The sequence below is a fragment of the Pipistrellus hanaki genome (assembly GCF_964339955.1).
Source record: "Pipistrellus hanaki genome assembly, chromosome: 1".
Taxonomy (NCBI): domain Eukaryota; kingdom Metazoa; phylum Chordata; class Mammalia; order Chiroptera; family Vespertilionidae; genus Pipistrellus; species Pipistrellus hanaki.
Window position 1 is genome coordinate 116646612 of NC_140503.1, and position 21843 is coordinate 116668454.

The window sequence follows — 21843 nt, forward strand, 5'->3', positions numbered from 1 at the left end:
CTCTCTCTTCTTCTGGCTCCCCCATAATTCAGATGTTAGTATGCTTGAAGTTGTTGCAGAGGCTCCTTATACTATCTTCATATTTTTGGATTTTTTTTTTTCTTTTTGCTTTCCTGGTTGCGTGTTTTTTGCTTCTTTGTATTTCAAATCTTTGACTTGATTCTTGGTATACTCTAGTTGCTGTTGGATCTCTGTATATTAATCTATTTCAGTCAGTGTATGTTTAATTTCTAGTTGGCCCTTTTTCATATTCTCAAGGGTCTCACTAAATTTATTGGCCTTTTCTAGACAATTTGTGAAAAACCTTATAACTGTGGTTTTGAACCCTATATCCAGTAGTTTGCTTTCCTCAATTTCTGTCATTTGTGACCTGTTTCTGCATTTAAAAAGATATATATTTTATTGATTTTTTACAGAGAGGAAGGGAGAGAGATAGTTAGAAACATTAATGAGAGAGAAACATTGATTAGCTGCCTCCTGCATACCCCCTATTGGGGATGTGTCCCCAACCAAGGTACATGCCCTTTACCGGAATCAAACCTGAGACCTTTCAGTCTGCAGGCTGACGCTCTATTCACTGAGACAAACTGGCTTTGGCTGTCTATGCATTTTGGATGCTTCCCTATGTTGATAGAGTGGCTTAGGATGCTAGGTGTCCTATAGGGCCCACTGGCTCAGCCTTCCCAATTACCTGAGGTGGATACTCTTGGTGCATCACTTTGTGGGCTGTGTGCATAGTCTTGTAGTTAAGCCTTGACTGTTGTTGGTATCACTGGGAGGAATTGAGCTTCAGGCCAGTTGGCTGTGAGGATCACTTGTGTCAATGGTGGGAGAAATTCTGTGCTGGAGACACCCTTATGAGACAAGACTTGTTTCAGTGGGGCTTTGGTGCTCACTGAGTCTGACCCCTGAGTGTGTCCCTTATGGATCTGAGGAGTTGTAATCTGGATGATTCCACTCTGACCCCTGGGTACACTGGCTCTTGGCTCTCCAAGGAGGTGCAAATTTAGCTTCTGCCTGAGGCCACCCAGCAGGAGCTACAGAGAGATCTGCAGATTCCTCTTCTTTGTTTGGGGTTTGGAGGTGCCCAGACAACGGCCAGCTGTGAAGCAACGTAATCTGCTCATGGCCTTGGGCTTTCTTTTGGGTGTTCTGGGTCTCATTGATCAACTGCAGTTTGTTAGGTAAGTTTAGAATTCAAAAGGACCAGACTATTCATATGCAAAAGTTCCTGTGCTCAGCTTGGATGGGGTGGAGTCTCAGGGCGGAGCAAACTGCAATGGTTTTGTGGAGCAGGATCTCAGGAAGGAGCAAACAGCAGTGGCTTCATGTCTTCCATGCCCTAAGAGGCTCCTGGGTCTCAGTGTCCCCCAGTAATTTCTGCACCTACCTTTGAGAGAAAGCCGCCCTCGAGTTTTGCCCATTGCCAGACAGTCCAGTTTCTCCCCAGAGTCTCACCCGGAACTAGAGTTCAGAGCAGTCAGGAGCTTTTGTCTCCCTCCCAATTGAGAAAGCCAGCCGCATACTCAGTTGCTAGCCCTCTCTGCACACGTGCCTTCATACACCTGCACTTCCGGTGCTCCTGTGAGTCTGTGTGCTTTTCTCTTTCCTTCTAGTTGTAGAATTTTCACTCAGCCAGCCTTCCTGTGGTTCTGGATGATGTCTGTTTTGTCTTTTATTTGTAGTTTTGAAATTGTTTGGGGCAGCAGTTCAGATGTTTACCTATGTCGCCATCTTGGTTTCTCTTGAAGTCTCTGAGAATATCTTTTAATTATTTTACAGAAATAAGACTCAAGCTCCACAATGACAACCTATTTGGAATTTATACAACAAAATGAAGAACGAGATGGAGTACGATTTAGTTGGAATGTTTGGCCATCAAGTCGGCTGGAAGCTACAAGAATGGTTGTTCCAGTAGCAGCCTTATTTACACCACTAAAGGAGAGACCTGATTTACCACCTATTCAATATGAGCCTGTTTTGTGTAGTAGGACCACTTGCCGTGCAGTTTTGAATCCTTTATGGTAATTTATATATATGGAAAAAATGAATATGGTAGTATGATTTAGAAATGTAGTTTCTTTCTCACTCATTTATAGAAAATAGTCTTTGTTTATAGTTATTTATTTTCAAATGAGGATAGACAAATCCAAAGAGCTTAAAGATTTTATTTTATTTTTAAAATATATATTTTTATTTATTTCAGAGAGGAAGGAACAGGGAGAGTGAGATAGAAATATCAATGATGAGGGAGAATCATTGATCTTCTGCCTTCTGTATGCCCCCTTCTGGGGATTGAGCCCATAACTTGGGCATGTGCTCTTGACCAGAATTGGACCCAGGACCCTTCAGTCCGCAGGCCGACGCTCTATCCACTGAGCCAAACCAGCTAGGGAGATTTTAGGAGTAGTTAGGTAATAAGAGACCAAATGTTAAATTGTTCCTATATAAATCATTAGGTCTTATCTGTATTTTCTAGATTCTGGTACTGGCTGTTTATCAACAGACCTCTTGTCAATTAGAAAAGTCATAATTGAATTGCATGGTGTTTGAAAATGTTATGATTTCTTGTTGCATAAACAGAAAATCAGGAATCATTTTTATTATTCTTTCCACTCCCTCATTCCTTCCCAGCCTTCTGATCAATCCTATCTCCAAAACATTACTGATTCTGTCTCATATTCAATCTTTGCTAATACATTCTGCTTGAAGATATACTATCTTTTTTCTGGTCAATTTCATTAACTTCCTAATTGGTCTCTCTATTTTGATTCGTACCTTTCAGCAGTCTATTCTCCACCTAAAAGCTAGAGTTTTATAAATGGGTATCAGGTTATTAAAATCCTCCAGTAGCTTCTTTTCAGAGTTGGAATAAAAAAATTTCCTTAGAAAGTCCTCTAAAGCCCTATATGATCTACCCTCTATATATTTCTGCCCTCATATCATGTTTATCTAATACTCATCTAGTTTATTTTTATTATTTAAAAATATCATATTTTCATTTCAGAGAGGAAGGAAGAGGAGGAGAGATAGAAACATCAGTGAGGAGAGAGAATCATTGATCAGCTGCCTCCTGCATGCCCTACACTTGGGATCGAACCCACAACCCAGGCATGTGCCCTGACCAGGACTCGAACTGTGACCTCCTGGCTCATAGGTCAATGCTCAACCACTGTGGAACACTGGCTGGGCTCATCTACTTTATACCTTATTCCCTTTCTGACTTAAAATTAAAAAAAGTATGTATGTATTTTAGAGATGAGGATAGGAAGAGGAGGAGAGAGAGAAAGAGATGGATTTGTTCTTACACTTATTTATGCATTTATTGGTTGATTCTTATATGTGCTATGATCAGGACTGAACCCCCAACCTTGGTGTATCAGACGACACTCTAACCAACTGAACTACCTGGCCAGGGCCTCTCTTTATGATTAAAAAAAATATATATATTTTATTGATATTTTGCAGAGAGGAAGGGAGAGAGAGAGAGCTAGAACGTCAATGAGAGAGAAACATCGACCAGCTGCCTCTTGCACACCTCCTACTGGGGATGTGCCTGCAACCAATGTACATTGGTCCCAGGTTCGATCCCTTGAGCGGAATCGAACCTGGGACCTTTCAGTCCGCAGACCGACGCTCTACCACTGAGCCAAACCGGTTTCAGCCTCTTTATGATTTTTGAATATACCAAACTTATTTCTACCTCAGAACTTGTGTAATAGGTATGTGGTCTGCCTGGATTGCTCTACCCCCAGATTTTCCTATGACAGGTTCCTTTTCACTTAGGTTATATTTCAACTGTTTAAGAAGGCCTTCCTTTAAGGTTGCCCTCACAAACACATTCTCACATCCTGCTTTGTTTTCATTAATTTTTATTATTACTATCTAAAAGTATCATCTGTTTAGCACTGGCCAGTGTGGCACAGTTGGTTGGGTGTCATTCTGTGCACTAAAAGGTTGTCCACTCAATTTTCAAACCGGCCACATGCCTGGGTTGCAGGCTCAATCCCCAGCAGGAGGTGTGACAGAAGCCTATTGATGTTTCTCACATTTATGTTTCTCTTTCTCTTCTTTTTCTCTCAAAAATCCATTAAAATATCTGTGTTTTAAAAAGTGCTCTGACAGCCCTAATCGGTTTAGATCAGTTGATAGAATGTTGGCCTGCAGACAAGGGTCCCAGGTTCAATTCCAATCAAGGGCATGTACCTTGGTTGCAGGCACATTTGCAGTAGTGGGTGTGCAAGAGACAGCTGATTGATATTTTTCTCATTGATGTTTCTAATTCTCTATCCCTCTCCCTTCCTCTCTGTTAAAAAAAATGACTAAAATATATTTTAAAAAATTGATCTTCTTTAAAATAAAAAAAGTGCCCTGACAGTGTGGCTTAGTGATTGAGCATTGACCTGTGAACCAGGAGGTGGGGCATATGCCAGGTTTTGCCTTGATCCCCAGTGGGGGGCATGCAGGAGGCAGAAGATGTTTCTGTCTCTCCCTCTTTCTGTCCTTTCTCTCTAAAAACAAACAAACAAACAAACAAACAAAAAATGTCTTCCGTACTTATGTATCTACTTTTCTATTGTCTGTGTTTTTTAGAATATAAACTCAATGAGACCAGGGACCTTTAGTCTTGTTCACTATCACTAGCACTTAGAAAAATAGCAGGTTAAGCATTCAATAAGTCATTTTTGACTTTTCTACACCTGAGTAGTCATCTTAATTTCATTAATATTTACTATACACTAAAAGTTATAGTATATTTATTTATAAGTAAACTTGTATATGTTAAAAGTATGGATTAGATATTGGTAGCATTTAAAAATAGATGGCTTTTGAAGATCACTTTGACTATATTTGAATATATTCATATTTTAGAAAGAAATTAATTTTATTGATATTAGGATTCTTGTAAAATAGAACTGAAATATGAGCTGTTGTATCTTTTCTTAAAACAGTCAAGTGGATTATCGAGCAAAACTCTGGGCTTGCAACTTTTGTTATCAAAGAAACCAGGTAAGAAAATCTCCATTACAGATGTTAATGCTTTGATACTGTTCTAAATATGTATACTTAAAAAGAAAGATGAAATTGTTGTTGTATGATGAAAATACTGATTTTTTCATAATTATATGATCAGGAAATATTTATCTTTAGTTTAAAATTACTACTCTTTCTGACAATTTGTTAAATATTTTTGTTTCTTTTGTTTCTGTAGTTTCCACCTACTTATGCTGGTATATCTGAACTGAATCAACCTGCTGAACTTTTACCTCAGTTTTCTAGCATTGAATATGTAGTTCTGGTAAGAACATAAGAATATATCTTGAATGAAGTTTTAAATATAATAATTTATACCAAAATAGTTGTTAAATGGAGATGACTTAAAAGGTGGCATTCTTGATTTTCACATTGAATTGATGGATCATTTCTAAGATAAGACTTCTTAGTCATTTTAAGCAAGATAATATTCTCTTTTGTAGTTATTTGATGGGTGGCCAGGATATTGGATGGGATGGTGTGCTCTGCTACCGAGTAAATAATTAAATACTAAAGTATCACTCTTGCTTAGTTTACATATATTTAGTCAATCTGATTATGGAGCCTGATGATATATCCCCAAGGCTAGATAATGAAATTATTGTTGTATTGGTTCTTTCTAGGAAAATCAGTTTTTCTTCCCTCTCTGAATAGTTTTACTTAGTTGTTTCTGTATTTAAGAGTAAAAATGATAATAGCCTTTATGAATATTGTAGAGAAAGCAGAATATGGTTCACTTGAGCCAGTCAGTAATGTGTTCAACCTGGCTAGAGTCCAGTTCTCTCACAATCTAATTCAGGTGTAGGCAATTATTTTATAAATTCTCTACATGCTTTTAAGCTTTAGAGTTACTATTTTTTATTTTATTTTAATAAGAGTAAATACTTGTTATAAGATATTAAACCTCATGCAGTTAAATAAAATTGAGAATGAGAGTGAATGTTTCCTCTATGTAACTGTAAACAATTTTTTTTTTACAATGAATAATTTTTCACTTGATGATATGTCTTGGATGATATTTCTCTCCATGCATATATAACCTGTTTCATTTTTGAAATAGCTTTATTAGGGCTCCATTGTATGAATGTCTGTTGATTATTCTTATATATTGCACTGAAGTGTTAATACTTTTAAAACAACTTTTTTTTTTCCTGATGTGTTTTAACAGCGTGGCCCTCAGATGCCTTTGATATTCCTCTATGTGGTTGATACTTGCATGGAAGATGAAGATTTACAAGCTTTGAAGGAATCTATGCAGATGTCATTAAGTCTTTTACCACCTACAGCCTTGGTTGGACTTATTACTTTTGGGAGAATGGTGCAGGTTCATGAACTTGGATGTGAGGGCATTTCAAAAAGTTATGTCTTCAGAGGAACAAAAGATCTGTCTGCCAAACAACTGCAGGTAAACAGCAGCCTATCTGTGAGCATCATTCTAGATATGTCTGAAAAAACTTCTGGATGTAAGTTTCTAGAAAATATTTTTATTGTAATTGACTAATATAATTGTGTTGTAACAAAGGCTTTACATTTAGTGTAGGCATCAGTTTTCTTTTATTTCCCTTACATTTTTATCATACAGATCAAAGATCTTTCACTTTTAATGGCATCTTTAACATTTAAAGTAAAACCAAGTATTTTACTAGAGATTTGAAGGCCTTATAGAAGTGTCATACTGAAGACAAGCAAAAGCAACTGCAGAATATTAGCTTTTGTTTCTTGACATCTGTCACTTAGGAACTAAACACTTGTATTATGTTTGGCAAAAGGAGACAATTTAAGGTGTTAGAATTTTTAATATAAGAATTATAGGTATATATTTCTTTTATGCTAGGATGACATTTTTATCTTCTGGGAAAATGTCGCTTTCAAGGCCAGGGAGTTATGTGAAGCATACTAGGATCATTTAGGTGATAGTGTGGAGGTTTGAGAGAGAGAGAAAGAGAGAGAGAGAGAGAGAGAGAGAGAGAGAGAACTGAGTTAAAGTGATTTTGTTTAGGAGGGACAAAGGTTTTGTTTAGGAGAGACATTTGAATGTGTTTTTACACAGAAGGGAGAGACTAAAGAGGGTGGGTGAAAGCAGGGCGAGATGAGGAGAGTGAGGTTTCAGAAGACATGGTAGGGATTCCTTCAGGAGCACAGGAAGTAGAGTACCTTACATGAGACAGGAGAGGAAGCGGGCAAGTTCTAACCTCTCTGTGCCTTATTTTTTTCAATTGTAAAAGGGAGATAAGAACAGTAATTACCTTACAGGATGGTCATCAAAATGAAATGGATTGTGCCTTTATGCATTTATTGTTATTTTTAAATTGTTAACTTAAAGTGGCTTAATGTTAGTTCTGAGTATAGAGTATATTTTAAGTTATATAATACATATGTAACACAAAACTGCCTTTTTGCAACGGGCTGTAAATTCTTATAATTTTTTTTCTCCTCTATTAAAATGTTCTTATCTTTTATCATTAACCGTCAAGTTGAAAAGAGTCTGGTCTTAGCCCTAGCCACATAGCTCAGTTGGTAGAGCACCCCATACACCAAGGATGTGGGTTCGATCCCCAATCAGGGCACAAACAAGAATCAACCAATGAATGCATAAATAAGTGGGAACAATAAATCCATGTTTCTTTCTCTTCCCCTTTCTCCACCCTTCTCTGTGCCCAGCCCCACTGTTTCTCCTGGACACACTTACCAACTCCACCATTGTAATGATGGAATGGCATGCTGTTTCTTTAAGGTGACATCCTTCAGATACTTGGTGGCTTTTCGAATATGCATGTCCTGATGGCCTGGGCAGTTTCACAAGTGTTCTTAAAGTGAACACGGAGGAGATTTGAGCCTCTTGGCTTTTATGATTTTGTGGGGTTTTCTGGGTCTAGTGAATAGCAAACCATTTTCAGAGGTCACCTATGGCCTCTTTGGGCTAGACATTTTGCTTCCTGAGGAAAGACTTGTTCTTTATTTTTGGGTTCCTACTACCTAACATAGAATCTTGCACATGGTAAATTGTTGAGACATCTTTTAGGAGTAATGATATGGATATCACAGAAATAATCTCTTTACAGGAAATGCTGGGGCTCTCTAAAGTACCCGTTACTCAAGCAACACGTGGTCCTCAGGTACAGCAGCCACCTCCTTCTAATAGGTAATAATTAAATATGACAAAGAAAATTTGACAATTTGCCCAGCTATTTTAAGCATCCCTTACCCTTAACTTGAACATAGACATTCAATGATACTATTAAATATTTTTTGGAATATAAGTAGATTGCATTAGTATATTTTTAAAAGAGTTGAGACAGAATTCCATCATTACTAGTAAAATGGTTGGTTTCTCATCATTATAATGTAAGGATTTACTATTGTTTTGATATATTCCTGAGTTTCTGTTTTTCAGTTTGGAAAAACGGAATTTTGTGGTTGAGGGCAGGCAAAAAGAACTATAGCCTCAAAAGCTTTTCATTTTGCCTTCTTAGTCTTCGAGGTTGCTTTTCCCCCTAAACTCTCCAATCAGAGGAGGTATTACTAAAATTGAGTTGACATCTCTTCTCATAACTATTTCAATAACCTAAATACTTACTAGATTGGTAAATGAAAGCAATAGTCCTGAAGTAATATTTGGCTTGACTGTTTCATTTATAGCAATTATACTCAAAAGTGTGGTTCCAGGACCAGTAGTATCGGCATCAACTGGGAACTTGTTTGAAATACAGATTTCTAGGTCCACCCCAGATTTTCTGAAACAACTCTGTGTGTGTGTGTGTGTGTGTGTGTGTGTGTGTTTATTTTTTTATTTATTTTTATTATTATTATTTAAAATAAAATCTTTATTGTTCATATTATTACAAATGTTCCTCATCCCCCCTCCCCCTCCATTGCTCCCTTCCCCCAGGTTCCCACCCCACCCTCTGCCCTTTCCCCAATCCCCATTGTCCTCATCCATAGGTGCACAGTTTATGTTCAGTCTCTTCCCACACCCCCCTCTCCCCTTTTCCCCCGAGAATCGTCAGTTCACTCCCCTTCCATATCTCTAATTCTATTATATTCACCAGTTAATATTGTTCATCAGAATTTTTTTTAATTCCCTTGATTTTTAGATTCACTTGTTGATAGTTACGTATTTGTTGTTCATAGTTTTTATCTTTATTTACTTTCTCTTCCGAAAGAACCCCCTTCAGCAATTCATATAATTCTGGTTTGGAGGTGATGAACTCCTTTAGCTTTTTTTTATTTTTTATTAGTGAAGCTCTTTATTTGGCCTTTGATACTGAGTGATAGATTTGCTGGGTAGATTATTTTTGGCTGTAGGTTCTTGCTATTCATCACCTTGAATATTTCTTGCCATTCCCATCTGGCCTGCATGGTTTCTGTTGAGAAATCAGCTGACAATCGTATGAGTGCTCCTTTATAGTAACTGCCTGCTTTTCTCTTGTTGCTTTTAATATTCTCTCTTTGTCTTTTGCTCTTGGAATTTTAATTATGATTTGTCTTGGTGTGGTATTTTTGGATTCCTTTTGTTTGGGGTTCTGTGCATTTCCTGGACTTGTAAGTCTAATTCTTTCACCAGGTGGGGGAAGTTTTCTGACACCATTTCTTTCAGTATGTTTTCGGTATCTTGCTCTCTTTCATCTTCTGGGACCCCCATAATTCTGATGTTGGTTCGCTTGAAGTTGTCCCAGAGGTTTCTTACATTATCTTCAACTTTCTGGATTCTCTTGTCGTCTTGCTTCTTCGGAGGAGTGTCTTCTGGCTCTTTATGTTCTAAATCTTTGACTTGATTCTTTTGGTCTTCCATTCTGTTTTTATGACTCTGTATAATATTTTTTATTTCAGACAATGTATTCTTTATTTCTTGTTGATTCCTTATTAGTTCTTGTTGATCCCTTTTCATCTCCTCATAGGTCTTATCGACCTTTTCTAGGAAATTCTTGAAAAACCTTGTAAGTGTAGTTTTGAACTCTATATCCAGTCACTTCTTTTCCTCCATTTCTTTTGTTTGTGATCTATTTCCTTGTCTCAGCATTTTCACAGCTTCCCTGAGTTGGTAGGGTGGCTTTGTGTGCTAAGGTGTGTGTGTTTTTAAATTAAATACATTGTATTGATTTTTTTACGGAGAGGAAGGGAGAGGGAGAGAGAAACATCAATCAGCTGTCTCCTGCACACCCCTTACTGGGGATGTGCCTGCAACCAAGGCATATGCCCTTAACTGGAATTGAACTTGAGACCCTTGAGTCCATAGGCCGATGCTCTGTACACTAAGCTTAGGGCACAACAGTGTTAAAACAGCAATGTGTGTTAAAACAAGCCCTTCTACCGCTTCTGATGTACCTACATAATAGTTTTGAGAACCATTGGTGTATACTGTATTCAAATTCTTTTCCTATGTTTTTAAGAAAATGGATAGCCCTGGATGGTGTGGCTCAGTTGATTGGAGCATTATCCCATATACCAATAGATCCTGGTTTGATTCCTTAGGGCACATGCCTAGGTTGTGAGTTCAGTCCCCGTTTGGGGTACAGAGACAATCAACAGATGTTTCTCTCTCTTCCTCTTTCTCTCTAAAATTAAAAAAAAAAGAAAAAAAGAAAGTGGATAGTTTGTTTCTTAAACACTCACCCACAAATAAATGGCTTTTTATTTAATTTTGTTTTGCAGGTTCTTGCAGCCAGTACAGAAAATAGACATGAATCTCACAGATCTTCTGGGGGAATTGCAGCGAGACCCTTGGCCTGTACCACAGGGAAAGAGACCTTTGCGTTCTTCTGGGGTGGCACTTTCCATAGCTGTAGGACTACTTGAGGTAGTGACAATAGCTTCATTTTGCAATGTAAATGTATTTGTGGATGGAATAATATGTACTATTGATAGATAATGTTGAGTGAAATAAATGAGGTCATAGTTGAGTGAGTATATGATTTTATTTAAAGTTTGATCTGCACTGTATTCTTTTGTGTATAAAGAGGCTTCTGGAAGGTATGGTCACTAAATGTTAACATAGAATAAGGGCAATTTAAAAAAAATATATATTTTATTGATTTTTTACAGAGAGGAAGGGAGAGAGATAGAGAGTTAGAAACATCGATGAGAGAGAAACTTCAATCATCTGCCTCCTGCACACCCCCTACTGGCGATGTGCCCACAACCAAGGTACATGCCCTTGATGGGATTCGAACCTGGAACCTTCAGTCCGCAGGCTGATGCTCTACCCACTGAGCCAAACCGGTTTTGGCCGATAAGGGCCATATTATCTTTAAGTAGAGTTTGAAATTTTTGTGCTACATTGCTTGGGGAAGAGTTATTTTAAAATGTTTTTAAAAAATTTGAAATACTATAAAATTTACAGAAAAGTTGCAAAGAATTTCTCCATTGAATTATTTGAGATTAAGTTGCTGATATGATGTTACCTATCCATGAATACTTTGGTTGCGTTTCCTGTAAACCAAGATATTCTCCTATATAAATAACAGCAATACAACTATTCAAATCAGAATATTAGTACTGATAAATTACTGTCATGTAATTCTCAGACCTCATTCAAGTTTTGCTGATTATTCCAGTAATTTCTTTCATTAAAAGGATTTAGTTCAGAGGCATTTATTTAGTGGTTTAGTCTGTTTCCTGTCATTCAATTTAGAACATTTCCTTAGCTTTTCCTTGTCTTTCATGACTTTGACACTTTGGAAGATTCAGACCAGTTATTCTATGAATGTCTCTCAACTTAAGTTTGTTTTTATGTGTCCTCACAATTAGATTCAGGTCTTACATATATCACAGAAGTAATGCTTTATTCTTGTTGCATTCTATCACGGGGCACATGATTTTTATCCCATTACTCATTAAGGTTGTATCTCCTAGGTTTCTCCACTATAAAATTATTATTTCCCTTCTCTTTGTAATTAGTCAATATTAGATGGTGAGGAGATTTGAAACCATGCAAATATTCCCTTACTCATCAGACTTTCAATTTATTCATTTGTTTATTAATGCCACTATGGAGTCATGGTTTCCTATTTTATATAGTGAATTATATTCTGTTACTATCATTATTCTTTTAACTTTCTATTTTGAGATCATTCTAAACATATGGAAAAGTTATGAGAAATATTCAAAGGTTAATTGAATTTTTATCAAATTCCTCAAATGGTAATGTTTTATTACATTTGTTTTACCTTTCTCTCTCCATAGTTATATGTCTCTCTCTGAATATGTCTATTTATATGTCACACACATGTAAATTTTAGAAAACTATTTGGAAGTCAGTTACAAACATGATGGCCCTTTTAAATACTTCAGTGTGTATTTCTTAATTACGTACAGAAATAAGATTTTTATAATTGCAGTTCAGTTAACAAAATCAGGAAATTAACACTGATATAACATTTTCTTTTTAAGTTTATAAACTCAATTCGCGTTTCACTAGTTATTCTAATAATACCCTTTATAGCAAAAGAAAATTATGGAACATGCATTACATTCAGTTGATATATGTCTCTTTAGTGTCCTTTATTCTATAATAGTTCTTCAGTTTTTCTTGTTTTATGGCATTGATATTTTTTAATAGTTTAGACTTATTCTGTAGAATAAATCTAAATTTGGGTTTATCTGATCTTTCCTCTTGAGTAGATTTAGGTTATATCCTTTTCCAGGAATGTTACAGAACTGATTTGTATTCTTAGTACAGCACATCAGGAGGCTCATAATACTGACTTGTTTTACTACTGCTGATCGTAGTTAGCTTTGATCTCTTGGTTAAGGTGGTTTCTGCCAGGTTTTATTTTAAAATTAGGAAGGCACTATTATTTAGAAGAAGATTTTAAAAGAAAGGTATTCAAACAAACATTTTGTTTTTAAATTTCCTTTTAAACATTTGATTATTTTATTTATTGAAAAATGTATCGTAGCCTGTTTTCAAGAAAGACTATCACAGTTTATCAGAAATGTACATTCATATGTTTTCCTTTAAGCTCTTTTGATGAGTTACTTTTATCTGATAGTGTACTTTCCCCAACACTGGTGCCCGTATCATGATGTTCATTGGTGGTCCAGCCACTCAGGGGCCAGGAATGGTGGTTGGAGATGAATTGAAGACACCTATAAGATCATGGCATGATATTGAAAAAGACAATGCCAAATATGTTAAAAAGGGAACTAAGGTAATTTTGTTTTTTATTCTTTTTGCCTTATTAGAAAAATGTATTTGATAAAAAAGGAAGAGTATGGTGCGGGAAATGGGGTAAAGGACACATATGTAATACCTTAATAAAAAGAAACTAAAAAAAAGGAAGAGTACAAATATTTTATGATAAATTTGATATTGTGAAATTTGATACTGTAATTACTGTTCAGAATTGAGAAATAGTCGCTTTCTTGATAACTTATGTTATAATTATTCTAGCTTTAAATTTTAAAAATATAATAGTATGCACCAATAGGTATCTTTTTAAAGATTACTCCTGAGAGAAACTCTGCGTGTGTGGCTTTCTTTTTGTTTTGAGAGACAGAAACATCAATGTGAAAGCAAGACATTGATAGGCTGCTTCCTGCATGCCTCCTACCAGGGATCCAGCTTGTTACCCGGGCATGTGTCCTGACCAAGAATCGAATCAGCAACCTTTTGGTGCACATGGCACACCCAGTTGACTGAGCTACATCTATGTGCCTTTAAAAAAAAAAAAAAAAAAAAAAAAAAAAAAAATATATATATATATATATATATATATATATATATATATATATATATATATATATTTTATTGATTTTACACAGAAAAGAATTGAGAAGGATAGAGAGTTAGAAACGTCGATGAGAGAGAAACATCGACCAGCTGCCTCCTGCACACCCCCCACTGGGGATGTGCCCGCAACCAAGGTAGGTGCCCTTGACCGGTATCGAACCTGGGACCTCTCAGTCTGCAGGCCAATGCTCTATCCACTGAGCCAAACCGGTTTCAGCTATGTGCCTTTTTTAATATTCATATTAAGGAATGCCTCTCCCTTCAGGAAAAATTTTTTGAATTTTTTTTTATTTCTAAGAGGCTGTACTTTAGATATGTATATTTTTCATGGCTTGAACAGTCTATCATTTTTTGTGAGTTATTTCTTTTTAAAAAAAAAAATATTTTTATTGATTTTGTACAGAGAGGAAGGGAGAGAGAGAGAGAGTTAGAAACATCGATGAGAGAGAGTCATCGATCAGCCTCCTCTTGCACACCCCCTACTGGGAATATGTCCGCAACCAAGGTACATGCCCTTGACCGGAATCGAACCTGAGACCCTTCAGTCCCCAAGCCGAGGCTCCATCCATTGAGCCAAACCGGTCTTGGCAGTGAGTTATTTCTGTTCATGTAATTTTAGTTTTACTTGTATATGTGCCAGTACATTTTTCACTAATGTTGATTTTTTGACTCCCTTGTATTGGTTTTGCTTGTTATTGTTCCCTTTTTATTATTTACTAGAGGCCCAGTGCATGAACTTTGTGCACTCTGGAGGGGAGTCCCTCAGCTCAACCTGCACCCTCTCACAGTCTGGGAGTCCTCAGAGGATGTCCGACTGCTACAGAGGTGGAAGAAGCTCCTGCCACTGCTGCTGCTCTCGCCAGCTGTGAACCTGGCTTCTGGCTGAGCTGCATTCCTCCTGAGGGAGCGCACTGATCACCAGGGGGCAGCTCTTGTGTTGAGTGTCTCCCCCCTGGTGGTCAGTGATTGTCATAGCAAGCAGTGCCCTTACCATATCATTAGCATATTACATTTTGATTGGTTGAACGGACGATTGGACGACCGGACACATAGCATATTAGGCTTTTATTATAAAGGATTTATTTATTTATTTATTTATTTATTTATTTATTTATTTATTTTTGTTAATCCTCACCTAAGGATATATATTTTTCGTTAATTTGTAGAGAGTATGGAAGGGGGGCAGGGAGGAAAAGAGAGGGAGAGGAAGAGGGAAAGAGAGATTGAAGGAGAGAGAGAGAGAGAGAGAGAGAGAGAGAGAGAAAAACATTGATGTGAAAGGGACATATCAGTTGGTTGTCTCCTGACAGGAGCTAAGGATCAAACCTGCAACCGAGGTATGTGTCCTTAATCAGAATTGATCCCTTGACTCTTCTGTGCCTGGGCTGACTAACTACTTAATAATTGGCCAGGGCTAATGTTTTCCCTTAAAAATAATTCTCTAGAGTTTATAATTTTAATTCAAATTGTACTATATTATATCGTATGTCCTTTTTGGTAGTCATTATTATATATATATTTTTAAATGTTTTTATTGATTTTAGAGTTAGAGGAAAAGAGAAGATAGAGAGATAGAAACATTGAGGAGAGAGAAACCTCATCAAGAGAGAAACCTGCACACCCCCCACTGGGGAATAAACCTGAAACCCGGGCATGTGCCCTGACTGGGAATTGAACCAATGACCTTTTGGTTCATGGGTAGATGCTCAACCACTGACCCACACTGACCAGGCTATTTATTATGTAATTTTAAGTGTATTTAATAACAAATAATTTTTGTCACTATAAATGCTTTCCCCCCCTGCCATTTAATTTTTTCCTTTTGTGCTTAGAATTTTTCTTAGAACTTCAAAAAATGTTTTATGTTTGTTTATCTTACTGCCTTTTTATCCTCTATTTTGATGTTTTTGTTTCTTGGGTGTGGATTTAACTGGGAAAAAGAGCTCTGTGCTGTTGTATAATTTTTATGTATAAAGAGTAAATTGTTCAGTGTGCCTTTCTTTAAGTTTAGCCTAATTTAGGAGTTTACAGTAGTCCTCCCTTATTCGTGGTTTTACATTCCTTAGTTTCTGTTACCTATGGACAGCTACAGACCGAAAATATTAAATGGAAAATTCCAGAATAAACAACTCATAAATTTTAAATTGCTTACTTCTGTGGGGACAGAATAATCTCTGAACATGATTAATCCCTTTTCCCATTGTATTCACATGGTAGATGTTACCTGCCCAGTAGTCACTTAGTAACCATTTCTGTCATGGTATCCTAGTTCTTGTGTTCTAATCTGTCACTATTCTAGTACTTGTATTCTACTTTTTCTTAATAATGGCCTCAAAGTGCAAGAGTAGTGGTGATGGCAATTTGAATATGCCGGAGAGAAGCAATAAAATGCTTCCTTAATTGAAAAGGAATGTTTGTATAGGAAAAAAATATAGCACATATAACGTTCAGCAATATCCTTGGTTTCAGGCATCAACTGGAGGTCTTGGAACACAGATAAGTGGAGACCACTGTATTTAGAAAGAATAGCTTTAAAAATATATATGTTTTTATTGATAGTAGAGAGAGAGAGGAAAAGTTAGGCAGGGAGAGAGGGAGAGGGAGAAGGAGAGGGAGAGGGAGAGGGAGAGGGAGATAAACATAGATGTGAGAGAAAAACATTGATTAGTTCTTCCCATACATACCCTGCCCAGGGATGTAATTCCCAATCTGGGTATATGCCCTGACCAGGAATTGAACCAGCAACCTTTTGCCCTGACTGGGAATTGAACAGGTGACCTTCTGGAGCATGGGACAACATTCAACCAACTGAATCAACTGAGCCAACTGGGCAGAATGGCTTTTAAAGAAGAATGTGAAAGTAGCATATTTATAGAAGTTATATTATTTTATAACACATTAAAATTAAGTTATAACATTGCATTAAATTATTGTGGATTTTTCTTTTAGTATTTCGTAGATTATTTTTATTAATGGGGAAAAGAATTAGTTTATACATTAATGTTATGTGATTAAAAAATCTTTTGTAGCATTTTGAAGCACTGGCTAATCGAGCTGCCACGACTGGTCACGTTATTGATATTTATGCATGCGCATTAGATCAGACAGGTCTCCTGGAGATGAAATGCTGTCCCAACCTTACTGGGTATGTATTTAAATTTTTATAATTTTTGTAGTTATCTATAATAATAATAGAGAAATATGCAAATTGTCCATTACAGCATCACGTCATGACCGGATCAGCAGTCTGTGTCTCTGCCCCTCTGCTCAGGTAGCTGCAAGCCCCCCGGATAGGATACTATAGGAGGGATAAGAAAGGAGAGGGAGAGGAAGGCAGGCCTGCATGCAGACAGGCTGAGAGGAGAAACAGAAATACAGCAAGGAAACAAGAAAAGTATGCAGGAATGGAAAAGGGAAGGAAACACAGGGCTGCGTACAGGAGGGGGTGGCAACCACCTGGGCAGGGTGCTCCTGGCGAGGGGTGGAGTGTAGGCGGCGAAGAGTGGGGAGCCCCACCCAGAGACGGGAGGAGGGTGGTGGCAGCCGTTGGCTGGAGTTGCCCACGGGTTCAAGATGGAGTGGATGTCAGTCCAAGGCCTTCTCGGTGGAGGCGCTCCTGCTTCGCAGCAGCGCCCAGGCTGCATGGGCCTTGGGCACCCACGCTGGGCCAGGCATCCCAGGCAGGGAATGGGAGCAGGACAGTGTGGGGAGGCCAGAAAAGGGGGGCGGCGAACACCTGGCCTGGGGTTGAGCCCTGGCCTCGAGGTTAACGTGCCCCTTCCCCCTCAACAGAAGCTTTAAGAAGGGAAGAAGGGAGGGAAGAACTTTATAAAGGAGTCAGTAGAGAGCAAAGTTAAAGAAGGAAGGAGGATGTATAAGTGAACTGTAGGAGCTATAATGAAAATCAAGTATGTATACTGGGGACAGATTTTAAAAGTAGGAGTCAGAAAAGAAAAAAGATAAATGACATAGTGAACAATTAGGCAGATATATATTAAAACAGTGGACGTAAGTAGAGAAGAATGTATGGGAAAGGATGAGAGAGAAGGAGGGAAGAAAAGTTTTAAAGAGGAACTGGTAAAGCTTAAAAGAAGAATGGAAGAAATGGGGGAGGGAGCAAAGCAGGTCTGAGGGAGAAAGTGAAGAAAAAAATTAAGGTGTGATGGAAGGAAAAGGGGAGGACCGGAAGGGTAAAGATAAAGAAAAGAAGGAATGTGGGGAGGGAGGAAGGGTAGGAGAAAGATGGGAAGAAGGGTGATGGAACAGAAGTAGGAAATAAGGAGGAAAGAAAAGTTTATAAATGATGAGTCAGTAGGAAAAAGTGTTATATAAAGGAGAGAGAAAAATTATGTGAGAGGAAGAAGCCAATAAGGAAGTCAAATACAATTGTGTGTGAAGGGAATAAGATTAAAAAAAAAGGAAAGTTAAGCCAAAACCGGTTTGGCTCAGTGGATAGAGCGTTGGCCTAGCAGAGTGGTTAGGGCAGGTAGGCAGGTGAGCAGTTGGGAGCCAGAGGTCCTGGATTGTGAGAGGGATGTCCAACTGCCAGTTTAAGCCCAATCCCACTGTCAGTTGGACATCCCCCAAGGGCTCCCAGATTGGAGAGGGTGCAGGTTGGGCTGAGGGGAACTCCCCTCCCACCTCCCCTTACCCCCACCGTGCACAAAATTCAGGCCTCTAGTAAACTAATAATGAGACTTTACAAATATTAGCCAGCAATAACAGTTTATGAAAAAATTCAGTCATCATCTTCTTACTCCAGAGCAATAGATGTTAACAGATTTTGTTGCTTTTTTTACTTTAAATTTTTTTCTAAAATATACTTATAAAAGCACATTTTTTAAAATAATTCTTTTTGTTGAAAGTATTACATATGTGTGCTCCCCCTTTAAAAATATTTTTATTGATTTCAGAAAGGGATGTGAGGAGAGAGAAACATCAATGATGAGGGAGAATCATTGGCTGCTTCCTGCATGCTTCCCACTGGGGATCAAGCCTGCAATCTGGGCTTGTGCCCTGATAGAGAATGAAACTGTGACCTACTGATTCATAGGTTGATGCTCAACCACTGAACTATGCTCACATTTTTTTGAAATATAATTCATATACCATAAAATTTACTCATCTAAGTACAATTTAATGTTTTTTTTCTTTTCTTTCTTTTTTTTTTTTTTTACTATAGTCACACATTGAGCAACCATCACCATAATTTTATTCTAGAATATCTGCATTACCCCAGAGAGAAACTCTGTACCATTAGCAGTCACTCCCCATTCTTCCTTTCTTTCCCGCCCTAGACAATCACTAATTTTTCTCTCTTTGTATTTGCCTATGCTTGATCTTAGTGGGAAACCATGTAATCTTTCACCATTAAGTATGATGTTAGCTATGGGTTTTTGTAAATGCCTGTATCAGGTTGAAGATTTCCCATTTAATTCTAGAGTGTTGAAATTCGTTTTCAGGAAACAGTGTTGCATTTTATTAAATGTTTTTTCTACAGACATGGAGATGGTCACATGATTTTTATTTTTCATTTTATTTATATGGTATATTACAGTGGTTTTATTTTTTGTATATTAAACCAATCTTGCATTCCTAGGATAAATCCAACTTGTGAATAATGTTTTTTTTTTTTATGTATTGCCAGATTGGATTTGTTAGTATGTTATTGAAGAATTTTGCATCTGTTTCCATAAGGGATATATCTTGATTTGTAGTTTCTTTCTTGTGATATCTTTGTTGTTGGTATCAGAGTAATACTGGCCTTATTGAGTGAGTTAGGAAGTGTTTCTCTTCCATTTGCAGGCAGCCATTACATGTTTTGGGGATAGTTTAATTAGGTGTTAAAAACTCAATTAGGCATGGCAACTCATTTCTCAGTTTTATTTAATGCATATATCTAATAAATATTAATGAAAATATAATGTGTGTTTAAGGTACTGCAGATACAGAAGTGAACCATATATGAAAATACGCACTCATGGAGCTTCTATTGCAGGACTGTTCAGCATAATTTTTTATTGGTCCATTGTAGCAAGTGTGACTGAGAAACTGAGTTTTTAATTTTAGTTAATTTACATTCTAATTTAATTAGTCACGTGTGGATGCACAATTTTAGTAAGAGGAGATGAGACAAGTAAAGTAGATAGTATGTCAGATGATGATAAATGTTAGGGAGAAAAATAAGTCAGGAAATGAAGATAGGGGTTTGCAGTTAAGATAGGGAAGAAGAAATGACCTCAATGAAGGTGATGGTTTAGCAAAGATTTAAGGAAGTAAGAAAGTGAGCCATGTGCATATATGAAGGAAGAGTGTTTTAAGCAGAGGGAATAGGAAGTGCAGTGCAAAGTTGAGAACATACCTGGGGTGTTTGAGAAATAACAAGGATAAGTTGAGGGGGGACAGATTGTGAGGGTCCTTGACTATTATTAGGACTTTGGATTTTACTTTGAGATAGGAAGTCATTGGAGAGTTTTTAGCAGAGAGTCATGTGATCTGATTTACTGTTTTAAAAGGGTCATCTGACTTCAGTTGCCTTCAGAAAGAGTACAGCAGGTCCTCTGATAACATTTTGTTTCATTATAACTAGAAACCTGGTGCACAGAATTCGTGCGCTGGTAGGGTCCGTAGGCCTGGCTGGTGATCAGGGCCGATTGGGACCTTCCTTCCCTAGGCTGCCAGCTGCTGGCTGGGGCCTTCCTCCTCCCGCTGCCAGCTACTGGCCTGGGCCTTTCTGCTGCCAGCTGCCAGCTGAGGCCTTCCTTCGTTCCTTGTTGCCCCTTTGTGGTCAATGCATATCATAACGAGTGGTCAAATCCTTGGTCAGTCGAACTACCAAGGGGACAATTTGCATATTAGTCTTTTATTATATAAGGATTGGTGAGGGAAAAAATTTGATTTCTGGCTGGGATTACTGTCTGTGGAGTTGCATGTTCTCCCCATGTCTGCATGGCTTTTCTTCAGGGAATCCAGTGTCCTCCCATATCCCAAAGATGTTCAGAGAATTGGTATGACTAAATGTCCCAAACTGAGTGAATGTGTGTGTGTGTGTGTGTGTGTGTGTGTGAATGTATGCTGCAGTGGGAGGGCTTCTTGTCTAGGGTGGTGTCTGCCTTATACTTGAGCTATTATCATATGCTCCAGCCACTCTTGACTCTGAACTGGAATAAGTAGGTTGGAAAAAATGATCTTCCTTGTTTTTATTAATCTTTCTTAAATGTATGTATGACTCACATTTATTCCCATGTTTAACATTATAAATGTTTTGAGTCTTTATTTAGAAGTTTGATGATATTTTTGTCATCAGAAATATGCCATAGGAACTTAATTTGTGTTTATATCAATTAGCCTGTGGTAAAATTGGTTTGTTATAGGTTGTTTCACTTAAAATTTCAGTTTCCAAGAATGAGGTCTTACTGTATAGAAATACAGGAAATACCAGGTGGTAGCATGACAAGTGGTGAGAAGTGGTTGGATTTTGAATATATTTAGAAGGTAGAGGATTAAAAACAAAACAAAAACTTTACTGATATTTTACAGAGAGGAAGGGAGAAGGATAGAGAGTTATAAACATCGATGAGAGAGAAACATCGATCAGCTGCTTCCTGCACACTCCCTACTGGGGATGTGCCTGCAACCAAGGTATATGCCCTTGACCAGAATCGAACCTGGGACCCTTGAATCCACAGGACGATGCTCTTATCTACTGAGCCAAACTGGTTAGGGTTAGACGGTAGATGATTTGCTGATAGATTGCATCTGGGGCTTGGGAAAACCAAAGGAATTTACTGGAAGAATTGGGTTACCCTTTATTGAAATGAATAAGACTGTGGGAGGAAAAGTATTTGGGGGAAAGTTTGGTTGTTTATTTTTGAACATGTTTGATTTAAGTTGCCAGTAGACATCTATGAGGAGGTGTCTAGTAGGCACTCAGATATAATGTGCAACCTAGAATTCAAGGAATAGGTTTGGGATGGAAATTTGAATATGGGAGCTGTCAGAATATTAGTGATTTTTTTAAAAACTATAAAAATGGGTGATATTGTAAAATTATGAAATATAATTCTGTAAAGGTCATG

At 37.5% G+C, this 21843-nt stretch overlaps 1 protein-coding gene and 1 pseudogene across 2 annotated transcripts in view; both read left to right on the forward strand.

Annotated features, from left to right (window-relative positions):
* Positions 1-21843, forward strand: part of LOC311620775 (neurofilament light polypeptide-like) — a 1158328-nt pseudogene that overhangs the window by 1005020 nt on the left and 131465 nt on the right. The gene's annotated exons all lie outside the window — the stretch shown is intronic.
* The window catches only part of SEC23A (SEC23 homolog A, COPII coat complex component), a 78826-nt gene that overhangs the window by 12401 nt on the left and 44582 nt on the right, over positions 1-21843 (forward strand). Inside the window, exons 2-9 of the mRNA XM_084868446.1 lie at positions 1783-2024; positions 4953-5010; positions 5213-5299; positions 6203-6439; positions 8097-8176; positions 10687-10831; positions 13026-13184; positions 16795-16910. Of these exons, the coding sequence (XP_084724572.1) occupies positions 1804-2024; positions 4953-5010; positions 5213-5299; positions 6203-6439; positions 8097-8176; positions 10687-10831; positions 13026-13184; positions 16795-16910 (1103 nt within the window). The 5' untranslated portion in view covers positions 1783-1803. The remainder of the gene's footprint in view (positions 1-1782; positions 2025-4952; positions 5011-5212; positions 5300-6202; positions 6440-8096; positions 8177-10686; positions 10832-13025; positions 13185-16794; positions 16911-21843) is intronic.